The sequence below is a fragment of the Camellia sinensis genome, chromosome 15 (genome assembly GCF_055761805.1).
Source record: "Camellia sinensis isolate YWXY chromosome 15, ASM5576180v1, whole genome shotgun sequence".
NCBI lineage: Eukaryota > Viridiplantae > Streptophyta > Magnoliopsida > Ericales > Theaceae > Camellia > Camellia sinensis.
This window is the reverse complement of record NC_138975.1, coordinates 91300567-91313607: the sequence shown is the minus strand read 5'-3', so window position 1 is coordinate 91313607 and position 13041 is coordinate 91300567. Positions and strand designations below refer to the sequence as shown.

General features: G+C 37.7%; 2 protein-coding genes across 2 annotated transcripts; both read right to left on the bottom strand.

Moving 5' to 3' along the window:
* Positions 1 to 969: 969 nt before the first annotated feature.
* LOC145813120 (protein FAR1-RELATED SEQUENCE 5-like) lies at positions 970 to 1953 on the bottom strand. The gene is made up of 2 exons (XM_082908391.1): positions 1843 to 1953; positions 970 to 1644 (listed from the first exon to the last, which is right to left on the bottom strand). The coding sequence occupies exons 1-2, from the start codon at positions 1951 to 1953 to the stop codon at positions 970 to 972; spliced, it is 786 nt and encodes a 261-aa protein (XP_082764517.1).
* A 2775-nt stretch (positions 1954 to 4728) lies between these two features.
* LOC145813119 (uncharacterized) lies at positions 4729 to 5133 on the bottom strand. The gene has a single exon (XM_082908390.1). It carries the CDS (start codon positions 5131 to 5133, stop codon positions 4729 to 4731), a length of 405 nt encoding a protein of 134 aa, XP_082764516.1.
* Between the last annotated feature and the right edge of the window lie 7908 nt (positions 5134 to 13041).

Genomic DNA, 13041 nt, shown 5'->3' with positions numbered 1-13041 from the left:
CACAGACGGCACCAATTGTGGGGAAGTGGTTTGGAAATACCCTTCGAATCTTGGGAGACGCTTGGGTTCTTCAGATAGTCACCTGAAAGGAAATAAACACTCCGACGTGGGTGCCAAAATTAGCACTCCGACGGACAAGTCAGTCTCAAGCTCTAGGTTACTTGTATTCTAAGTTAAACAAGGAGATCCTTACCCTTCTCTGTAGTTCCTGTATTTATACTCGTTTACTGGGCCTCGGGGCCAAGGCCTACTCGTTACTTATTGTCCTCTCTCATATTCGGCTCCATGGATTTACGCTTATCCGGCCTATCTATTGTATTCGGCCTCCTGAGCGCGCCGGGTAACGCCGAATAGTGTCCGTTCTGCAGAGTACGTTCTCCCCGGCATTGCCAGTTATTCGGCTCCCACATATTTATAATTCTATTCTTCATATGTAATTATTGGCCTTTTGGTCAATAAGTTTTTGTTATAAAAGTAAAAGCTCTAATGATTATTTTAGTACCCTCACTTAAATATTTTCCCGCTTACGTTTAGTAATTGTTTAAGAATTGGCCGGAGGTAACTTCAGTTACTGGCCATCACGATGCTTAACCCTTGGGTATGGGGAGTGGGTCGTGACAGTCATACTGCTCAACAAATTGCTTTAAAGTAGTCTTCGAGTTCACATATCCATCAAAAAATGTATTCATGCTCTCACTTCGTTGTGTAGTTGACATGCTAACCCAAAAAATGTTTCACATAGGCAGGAATCCATCCATGTTGCTGATCATATAATACCCCCAACCATTCATTATCATAAAGGCTAAACTTTACAAGCATTGCTTGTCATTCTTCATCAAATTCAGTGTTTGTGAAACTATCATAAACTGCATTTTGCAAAGTGAACTTGATAGATTCATATTGGGAATATCCTCTCAATTTCTCCGAAATTTTCTTCATTGTATACCATAAGAACCATCGATGTCGAGACTATGGGAATACAATTAATATGGCATTTTGCATCGCTCTGCACTGGTCAGTTATTATGGCTTTTGGGTGAGCATCTAACATGCAACTTAAGCATTCTCTAAATAGCCCAACAAATGTCCCCGTGTTCTCATTACATAACAGCCCACAACCAAACAAAATTAATTGTCCATGGTGATTAACTCCTACAAACGGAGCAAACGACATATCATATTTGTTTGTCAAATAGGTTGTGTCAAATGAGACAACATCCCCAAATGCTTTGTAAGCCTCCCTACTCCTTACACCCCCATCTTCATCTAAGTCAATTGCAGAATACAAGTTTGAATTTTGTTGTTGCATGTTATGAAAATAAAGTGTATGAGAATCAGCATCTCCTACCCCCAGTCTCAATTTCCTAGCATTCTCAATGTGATTCTTTGCATCTCGTTCATCAAATGTTAATGCCTCATATCCCCCGGCTTCAACAACTAGAGAATGAAAATTCCTAGCCACCCATATCTTTGCTGCATCTTTTATTTCTAGCCTCCTCTTCACAGGAGTATGAATCCTCTTATCCATTGCAAAATGCCATGAGTCACTAGGAATCAAGTCATGAGTATGCTCAAGCACAATTGTGGTTAACTTATATCTTCCATCCTTTTGTAGACTGGCTCTTACCCTTGCTTTACATTCAATCTTTGATAACAAAGATGGTTCCAAGGGATACTTTTGATCTTTTTGTTCTCTTCTGCCCCTGAGTACATTCAATTCCAAAGTATTTTACCTCCCCATCATCTCCAATATTTTGTGTTCTATAAGCTATAGCAAATCCTAGGTGTTTTGCATATTTCGCATAAAACACGTACACTTCTTGCTTTGAGCTAAAATGCATACACCCTTCTTCAGTTCTTCAACTTCACCACTCTCATTTAATGAAAGATTGTTCTCCGGTTCGTCAACTTCCTCAATCCCATCGAATGAAGTATTGTTTGAATCTATGTCCATTGTAGCTTAAAACTGAAATATAGATTCACAATGAGAAAAAAGTATACAATCCTAAATAATTCCAAAGCTTTACATACTCAGGTAGTAGCTTAAAACTTAAAATAGCATTCCTTGTCCAAAAGCCCAATAAAGAACAAAATTTCCTTGTCCATACAAAATGATTTAAAAATCTAAAAAGCAAAAAGAAAAACTCTCCTTGTCCAAAAACTTGTAATAGTAAAGGCTATGAATAGCCCCAAAATTTAATCATCAGAATAAAAGAAAACATGTTACTATTTAGCCCCAAAATTATTAGAATAAAACATTGCTATGAATAGCCCCAAAATAATCAAACATGTATTATTTAATTAGAATAAAACATTTCTATAAAACATGTATTATTAAATTATCATAATAAATGGTCAAGAAGGCCTTTTATTAAGATTTTTCCTTAAGCCCAATTGTCAAGACCCAAACCCGCCCGTATAAGTTTAGTGTCATAACCAGCTAGTAATCTGCGATTACCAAAGGTCTAACTGAACAAAGTAAAAGAACGGGGCTGGCAGAAGCTAATGCAAAAGAAAGTAAGACGTCCAACGAGCTATGATCTTACATGAGACAAAAGGCATAGCTATATAGATACATGTACATCAAGGTATCACAAGTTTATTATAATACAACACAACCAAAAGAGAAAAGTCATTCCCATCAACAACAGTTGTGACACCAACAGATGGGAACCTCGACACGAGACACAAAAGGTAGCTTGACCAAAACAGAGGCAAGATCACTATCACTACGTCCCCTCCTGAACTAGATTACCTATATATATATATATATATAACGTGAGCTAAAGCTTAGTGAATAACAACTACATAAAGGGGTTTTGAATGATGATCATGATGTAAACAATTTACAAACGGAACAAATTCTTATCTTATACAGAAAGCACAAAAGTACATGTGGTACATCCCATAGCAAGCTAATACAGGAGGTCTATAAGACCGAATAGGAGGTCATAAGACCGGTATGAAAATATGATGGCCATCAACACAATAAACAAGAGTTCCAAAAATTGGAACAAATTCTTATCTTATACAGAAAGCACAAAAGTACACGTGGTACATCCCATAGCAAGCTAATACAGGTGGTCTATAAGACCGAAAAGGCGGTCATAAGACCGGTATGAAAATATGATGGCCATCAACACAATAAACATGAGTTCCAAAAATTGGAACTGACAGAGATCTCTGTAATCTTGTAAACTGGTGCTAAGGATGCCACGATATACAGTGTAAGAAAAATTAAGATCATTATTCATAAGAAAAGGCATATTAGGACAGAGCATAACATAAAGTGAGAAAGAGATACTTTAAGTTAAACATATCTTTACAACAATGTTACTCACAATTGGCTTTACGATGCACGTGGCCGGGACGTGGCGTTTGATCTACACAGACAAATATAAGCGTAGTACACTTAATTCGTTATACAACTAACTAATCATTTTCATTATTTAGGAATTGATTTGCCTAAATATCTTTTACTCTCTTTTAATGCCCGTGGAACCTGTGTAATGGAAATGTATGTCAAATATATATGAAAATCACGATAACAGAGGCCCGGAAGTGGGGTAAATGAAGCAGAAAGCTGAAAGCGAGGCTGCCAAACGGCCGTACGTGCCGAGCCCCTTGGCCCATGTGTGAGACTCCCACCGCACGTGCACCGCACATGCACCAGCAAGTGCATATATTGTAGAATGCTCCCAATACCTCCCTTGTTTTCCGCACGTGCGGGCCTATCCGCCTCACATGCGTCCCATCCACACGTGCGGTTCTGGGTGTTCTAGAATTGAAAATTCTGTTCTGTTTTGGGCTTTAAATTTCAAAACAATCAAACCGAAATTTGTACAAAATAAGTCTCACGACTAACTCAAACATAGTAAATGGACAATCTCTACTTTCAAATCAAGATCAAACTTTTAAAACAAAACTCATAAGCCAAACACAAGAGCAAAACTTGAAGTTAGGAAGGTTACCAAGAAAACTCAATGAAAAATGCCTTCCCCAAGCCCAAAACCCAAGCTAAACAAGAAATAGATCATGCAAATGTCATGAATTTCTAGTATTTTCTTACATAGCTTCCAATTGTTCCTATGAAGATTTACCCTTAACCTTTTACTTAGAATCCTCACTTAAGCATAAAGCTAACTCATTTCTAAAAGATTATTAGTGTGATTTCTCAATTCTAGAAGATTATGTGAGAATTCTTACCTTATGTGTTGATTTGGTGAAGTTGGTTTCAATCTCTCTCCTTCTCCCATTCTTTCTCCTTTTGTCCCCCTTAGTCTCTAGAATACTCTCTCTCTCTTTCTGTCTCTCAAGTTATATATATCTCTCTCTCTTTCTTATTTGAGTTTAGCATAGATATATATATATATATATAATTTACTTAAAGAAATTAAATTCTCATCAATTAAATTAAGGTAATTGAACCTTACTTCATCTGATTAAGGTGAATTAGGCTTTACTCACCTAGTCCATTATTTAATTTATAACCTTCTACTTTAACGACTCAGACAGATCTTTTTCATTAATTACCATATCTGTCAAGTCAACCCTAGTGCAAATGACACATAATTCATAATTAACTCACATATAGGAGCATATAAGACAGAAAAGTCACATGTAGGCACACAAGTAAGATAAGCTGCAGAAATAACTATTAATTATGGAAGTGGGTGTTACAGTCTCTCTCCTTTAAGACATTTGGTCCTCCAAACTCAATTACCTTCTTCTATGAAGAGTGTAGGTCTAATGGGAAAAGTTCGGGATGTTTCTCTTGCATATCTGCTTCTCTTTCCCAAGTTGCGTACAAGCCATTGTAGTTTTGCCAGTCTACCTTTACCAATGGAATTTCTTTATTTCTCAACTTCTTAATATGGCGGCTAACAATCTGGATGGGCCATTCTTCGTATGTATAATCATCACTCTTAAGTATCTGAGTAATTTCAATAACCTGTTGAGGATCTAAAAGAGATTCTCTTAGCATGGAAATATGGAAAACGTTATGCATGTGCTCCATATCCGGAGGTAGAGCTACCCGGTTCGCCACTGGATTCAGTTTCTCAATGATCTCATATGGTCCGACGTATTGACGTGCTAACTTACCTTTGGCTCCAAAACGAGTATGTTCCTTCATTGGTATAACTTTGATAAAAACGTGGTTGCCCCCTTCATATTCTCTTTCTCATCTACGCACATCCGCATAGCTTTTCTGTCGACTTTGTGTTGTTTTCAACTGGTTTCTTGTACAAGTTCGGGTCCCAATAACGGTCTATCTCCAACTTTAGCCCAACAAATTGGCAACCGACATTTCCTGCCATAAAGAGCCTCGTATGGTGCCATGCCAAGACTCGAGTGATAACTGTTATTGCATGCAAATTCAACCAAAGGCAAGTGTGTCTCCCAATTTCCTTGGAAATCTAGTACACACATACGTAGCATGTCCTCTAGCGTCTGGATTGTCCTTTTTGATTGGCCATCATTTTGTGGATGGTATGCACTGCTCAACCTCAATTCAGTTCCCATAGCCTTCTGTAGACTTTGCCAAAATCTCAAAGTGAATTTTGGATCTCTATCAGATACAATAGATACAGGGACTCCATGCAATTTCACAATTTGATTCAGATATATAGTAGCCAATTTATCCACGTTATATGTCGTTTTGACAGGAAAGAAATGAGTAGATTTTGTCAATCAGTCTACAATTACCCAAATAGAATCCATACCTCTACTAGAACGAAGCAATCCAACCACGAAATCCACTGTGATATGTTTCCATTTCCATTCTGGTACTGGTAATGGCTGAAGTAATCCTGCAGGTCGTTGATGTTCTACTTTAACTTGCTGACATTGCAAACATTTGGACACAAATTCCACAATTTCCCTTTTCATCCTTGGCCACCAAAAGTTCTTTTTCAGGTCTTGATATATTTTTGTATTTCCTGGATAGATAAAGAATTTGGAACTGTAGACTTCTTGAAGGATTCGTTTCTCCAAATCATCGTCGTTTGGTACTCATAATCATCCCTGAAACTTGAGTATGCCATTCTCAAAACTAAACCCCGGTCTAGGTTTGGAATCCTGTTCATCCATTATTTTCTTTAAGAACTCATCTTGCAACTGCCCTTCTTTGATCTGTTCAAATATTACCGGTTCATGCAATATTGTTTTCTGCCTAGTGAGTAAACAAGCTAAGTTTCCCGTTAATTTTTGACTAAGAGCATCAGCTACCGTGTTGGCTTTTCTAGGATGGTAAATAATTTGTAGATCATAATCTTTAATTAACTCTAGCCATCTACGCTGTCTCATATTCAGCTCTTTCTGGGTAAAGAAGTATTTAAGACTTTTGTGATCTGTATACACCTCACATGTTGCTCCATACAGATAGTTGCGTCGAAGTTTTAATGCAAAAATTACCGCAGCCAGTTCCAAATCATGAGTCAGATAACTTTTCTCGTGCGGTCTTAATTGACGGGAAGCATAGGCAATCACCTTTCTGTTTTGCATCAATACGGCCCCAAGCCTTTATAAGAGGCATCACTATAAATGGTAAAGCCATCCGTGTCGGAGGGTAAAGTGAGAATCGGTGCTGTCACAAGTCTTGTCTTCAATTCTTGAAAAGATGTATCTCTCTGGTCAGTCTATTCGAATGGTACCCCCTTTTGTGTCAATTGAGTAAGTGGCAAGGCAATCTTTGAGAAATCTTTCACAAATCTGGGGTAGTAGCCAGCTGAACCCAAGAAACTACGGACCTCTGTGACAGTTGTCGGTCTAGGCCAGTTCACCACTGCCTCTATCTTTTGTGGATCAACAGAAATGCCATCTTTCATTGTCATATGTCCCAGAAACATCACACTATCCAGCCAAAATTCACACTTCGACAATTTAGCATACAATTTCTTCTCCCACAATGTTTGAAGCGCAAGCCTTAATTAATGTTCATGTTCCTCTTTGCTTTTGGAATAAATTAGAATGTCATCGGTAAAAACCACAATGAATTCATCAAGGAACGGCTTAAAAACCCTGTTCATTAAATCCATAAAAGCAGCTGGTGCATTTGTAACTCCAAAAGGCATAACAAGGAACTCATAATGGTCGTACTTGGTTCAGAAAGCAGTTTTCCCCACATCCTCAGCTTTCACTTTTAACTGATGATATCCGGATCGTAGATCAATTTTAGAAAACACATGTGCACCATGTAGTTGATCGAACAGATCAACAATTCGTGGTAACGGGTACTTGTTTTTTGTTGTCACCTTGTTTAACTCCCAATAGTCAATGCACAACCTTAGGGTTCCGTGCTTCTTTTTAACAAACAACACTGGAGCACCCCACGGGGATGTACTAGGCCTGATAAATTTCTTGTTCAGCAATTCTTGTAACTGATTTAATTCATTCAGCTCAGTAGTTGACATCCGGTATGGGGTCATGGAAATTGGTTGGATACCTAGTATTATCTCAATAGTAAACTCGATCTCTCTATCAATTAACTGCCCCGGCAAATCATCTGGAAACACATCTGGGAATTCTTTCACTACAAGAATACTACTTACGTCTAGTTTAGCAGTAGTTGGCACTGTTAGCATCGAACATAGAAATCCCTTACAACCGTTGTTCATCAATCTAGTCACTTTCATGGAGGAAATCAAATATGGGGAAGATATGACGCAATCCCTATCAAATGTAAATTCAGGCACTTCAGGCAAATGAAACATAACTTGTTTAGTCACACAGTCAATAGTAGTACAATACCTCGATAACCAGTCCATTCCCAGAATTACATCGAAATGCATGATATTTAAGGGTAATAGATCAACATATAAAGTCATATTCCCAACATTAACATCACATGCACGATACACATACGCGCAAGTCATAGACTCCCCAGTTGGAGAAGATACAGCTAACAAATAAGGTTTTAGTTCCAATTTTTGAGTTAATTTTGAAGCAAATGCATAGGACACGAATGAGTGTGTAGACCCCGAATCAATCAAAACATATGCATTTTGAGAACAGATAGGAAGAATACCTAACACAATCGTTTCCATCGTCTGCACATCCCCTGGTACCAATGCAAAAACTCACCCTTGCTTTTATAGTTTCCTTTCCGTATCTACAATCAAATTCACTCTTGATGTTGACACTGATGCAGTTGAGCTAGCCCTAGGCTGGCTTGTGCTTTGGGACACTAAAGGGCAATCCTTGATCATATGGCCTGTTTTTTCACACCGAAAACATGCGCCGGAAATTCTACGACAAAGTCCCTTATGTCTTTTCCCACATTCTGGGCAGATGGGTGTATCGTTCCATTGGCTTGAGCTAGTAAATGATCTTGTATTATGTCTCTTATTCGGTAAAAGGTTGAAGTGGTTCCGACCCTTCTTGAAATTGGATCCCAATCTCTTACCTTTGTATTCAATCACTGGTGCCTTTACTTGTCTTAGTGCAACAACATTCGCCTCGGCCATAATGGCTCTATCCAAAACATCAACATATTTTTCTAACTTGAGGACATTAATTCGATCAAGAACCTTAACATCCAAATTGCCTTCAAACTTTCTGGCTTTCTTGTAATCAGTATCTACCATATGTAGCGCATACTGCACAAGCTCAGTGAATTTGGCTTCATACTCTACCACCAACATAGTGCCCTACTTCAATTGTTCAAATTATGTTACTTTCCAATCTCTTACACACTGTGAAAAATATTTTTCATAAAAAACTTTTATAAACTGTGCCCAAGTCATGGCAGCCTGCTGATCACGGACAAGCATCCACTACCTTCTCACTTCCTTCTGCAAGGTAAAAGTTGCTAACAACACCTTATGCTCTTCAGTACATGGAAATACTTCGAATAACTTTTCAATCTCTAGTATCCAAGCTTCAGCTTTCAGCGGGTCAAGTCCTCCTAGGAAAGTAGGCGGTTTCAGCTTGTTAAACTTCTATGTCAAGGTAACAATGTCACCATTGTTAGGTGGCTCCACTAGAATTGGTGGTGGAGGAGGAGATGGAAACGACTGTCTCGGTTGTTGTCTTAACGCTTCTATCAATAATTCAACTATCCGCTCTAACCGGTCCATTCTTGCATCAAAAGACTCAGATGTCTTTGTAGGTCTTGTCTCTTCCATTGGTCTATATGTAAACAGGGTAATAATAAACATAGGACATATAAAGTTCACAATTGCATTGCTACCACACCGGCACATAAAAGAACCCACACACACTCACTCATGCAATTAAAATGCCCAAATTTCTTTCCTAGGACTTCCTATAGCTCATTTGGATGCGTGTGTGCGGTCGAACTCGTGCTCTAATACCACTCTGTCACGACCCAAATCCGCCCCTATAGGTTTAGTGTCGTAACCGGCCAGTAATCTGCGATTACCAAAGGCCTAACTGAACAAAGCAAAAGAACAGGGGTAGCCGAAGCTAATGCATAAAAAAGTAAGACGTCCAACGAGCTGTGACCTTACATGAGACAAAATGCATGGCTATATATATATATACATGTACATCAAGGTATCACAAGTTTATTATAATACAGCACAACCAAAAGAGAAAAGTCATTCCCATCAACAACAATTATAACACCAGTGACAACCGACCATAACACGTGAGTGAGTTCCAAAAGGGTAATCACTGGGTCAGCTAGTGCTCCAATAGATGGGAACCTCGACGCGAGCCACAAAAGGTAGCTTGACCAAAATGGAGGCAAGATCACCGTCACTACGTCCCCTCCTGAACTGGATTACCTACATATATATATATATATATATATATATAACGTGAGCTAAAGCCTAGTGAATAACAATTGCGTAAAGGGGTTTTGAATGATGATCATGATGTAAACAAGTCACAAACGGAACAGATTCTTATCTTATACAGAAAGCACAAAAGTACACGTGGTACATTCCATAGCAAGTTAATACAAGCGGTCTAGAAGACCGAACGGGCAGTCATAAAGACCGATATGAAAATATGATGGCCATCAACATAATAAACAGGAGTTCTAGAAATAGGAACTGACAAAGATCTCTGTAATCATGTAAACGGGTGTTAAGGATGCCACGATATACAGTGTAAGAAAAATTATCATCATTCATAAGAAAAGGCATATTAGAATAGAGCATAACATAAAGTGAGAAAGAGATACTTTAAGTTAAACATATCTTTACAACAATGTTACTCACAGTTGGCTCTACGATGCACGTGGCCAGGACGTGGCATTTGACCTACACAAATAAATATAAGCATAGCACACTTAATTCGTTATACAACCAACTAATCATTTTCATTATTTAGGAATTGATTCGCCTAAATATCCTTTACTCTCTTTTAATGCCTGTGGAACCTGTGTAATGCAAATGTATGTCAAATATCTATGAAAATCACTCTAATGGAGGCCTAGGAGTGGGGAGGCCTAGGAGTGGGGTAAATGAAGCAGAAAGCTGAAACAAAGGCTACCAAATGGCCGCACGTGCGGAGCTGTTTGGCCGCACGTACGCCAACAAGTGCATATATTGTAAAATGCTCCCAACACCTCCCTTGTTTTTCGCACGTGTTGGCCTACCCACCAAACGTGCGCCACAACTTCCCGCGCATGTGGTCCTCCCAGCCGCACGTGCGGTTCTCCCAGCTGCATGTGCGGTTCTGGGTCTTCCAGAACCAAAAATTCTGTTGTGTTTTGGACTTCAAATTCCCAAACAATCAAACCCAAATTTGTACAAAATAAGGCTCACAACTGACTCAAACATAGTAAATGGACAAGCTCTACATTCAAATCAAGATCAAACTTTTAAAACAAAAATCATAAGCCAAACACAAGAGCAAAACTTGAAGTTGGGAAGGTTACCAAGAAAACTCAATGAAAAATGCCTTCCCCAAGCCCAAAACCCAAGCTAAACAAAAAGTAGAACATGCAAATGTCATGAATTTCTACTATTTTCTTTCATAGCTTCCAATTGTTCCTATGAAGATTTACCCTTAACCTTTTGCTTAGAATCCTCACTTAAGCATAAAGTTAACTCATTTCTAAAAGATTATGAGTGTGATTCCTCAATTCTAGAAGATTATGTGAGAATTCTTACCTTATGTGTTGATTTGGTGAAGTTGGTTTCAATCTCTCTTCTTCTTCCATTCTTTCTCCTCTTCTTCCCCTTAGTCTCTAGAATACTCTCTCTCTTTCTTATTTGAGTTTAGCATAGATATATATATATATATATCTAATTTACTTAACTTGGCTTAAAAAAAATAAATTCACATCAATCAAATTAAGGTCAGTTAAATTATTTCTTTCTGTCTCTTAAGGTAATTGAACCTTACTTCATCTGATTAAGGTGAATTAGGCTTTACTCACCTAGTCCATCATTTAATCTATAACCTTCTACTTTAACGACTCAGACAGGTCTTTTTCATCAATTACCATATCTATCAGGTCAACCCTAGTGCAAATGACGCATAATTCACAATTAACTCACACATTGGAGCATATAAGATAGAAAAGTCACATGTAGGCACTCAAGTAAGATAAGCTGCAGAAATAACTATTAATTATGGAAGCGGGTGTTACACCCATTGAGGGTTGGGCCATCATTACATGTATTCTACTTGTATCTTCAACCTTACATACATTCTACTTGTATTTACTGAATAATTTTTCACAACTATTATTCAGGAAATTTTCTAAAAACAAACTACCTTATAGGAAAACACAAACGAACAAAGAAAGATATGTTCAAGAAGGCCTCAAATATTTTCCCACATTTAATATGAGGTTCTGATATTAAACTCCACATGATTTGTTTCAAACACTAAATTTGTTTCAAGATTTCTCCCACAAAATCTCTATTTGTTTGAAGATTTCTATCACAAATTTCAGATCATTAATCAATATATTTGTAAACCTTAACTATCCCAGATCATTACTCTACCATTTCAACATAAACAAATCATCGAACACTTTGAGAGCAGAAAATCCAGGGACCGTGAGTTGCAGATTACACAAGCAAATCATTCCAACATTTCATAGGCATATATATATATATATACAAATTACACAAAAGGGAGCGAAGGAGTTGAAGTTGAAGACACACATACCCGTGAGTTGCCTTCATTAACAGTTGAAATGCGATTCACGAACAGGTTGATGGTGCTGGCAGCTAAAGGATAATTTTGGTGGTCGCCGGTGGTCACCCAGGTTGATCATGAATAGCAACAACTAGGCTGGTGATCAACAGTGGCACACAGCTCGGCCAATAGGTCACGAGCTACAGTTTTGTCCTCCTCTCTCTTTACTCCCGCTTCGTCTTTGTTTTCCTCTCTATTCTCGCTTCATCTCTATTTTTGGAAATCAAACGCGTGCTTGCACGAAGATGTGCGATTGGACGAAGGAGAAGACAACCCCTCGCCAACTCATTTAGGCCATTCGAGCCAAATGAAATTCGGGCTACGTAGCTGCACTGTACAATAATTATCATGTAGTTTATTAATAAAGCAAATTTAACTTACATTTGAATTTATAAAGAAACACCATTGACACCTCATAATAGATTATATATATATATATATCAATTTTATTTTTTTTTTTGTTTTGAATATAATATTATTTATTTTTATTAATTTTGTATTAATTATTTTTAAAATTCTTGATGATAAAAAACTGAGGACGTGTAACAATTTTTATTAAAAAAAATTAAATGTACACAATTCAATCTTAAAATCGGACATAACCGCCTCAAATGAAATGCTTTCTACCAAATGTGTAAACCCAACCTCATAAGAGAAAGTTGTGATTGAATTTTGCGAACGGAGAAGAAGAACAACTTATGTGTCAAGCATTGAAGTGGTGAATAAGCACCCAAAAAAAAAAAAAAAAATTCCGACCTCAATTTTGACGACTAACCCAAGTGGTATGCCATAAGCAACATCTTACCATGTTATTAGAGGTTGGTTTTTGAATTTTAAATTAGTGAGATATAATATTATTATAAGCAAGAATTATTATACAAGTCAAAAAGATCACGTAATTATATATGTTTATTTAACA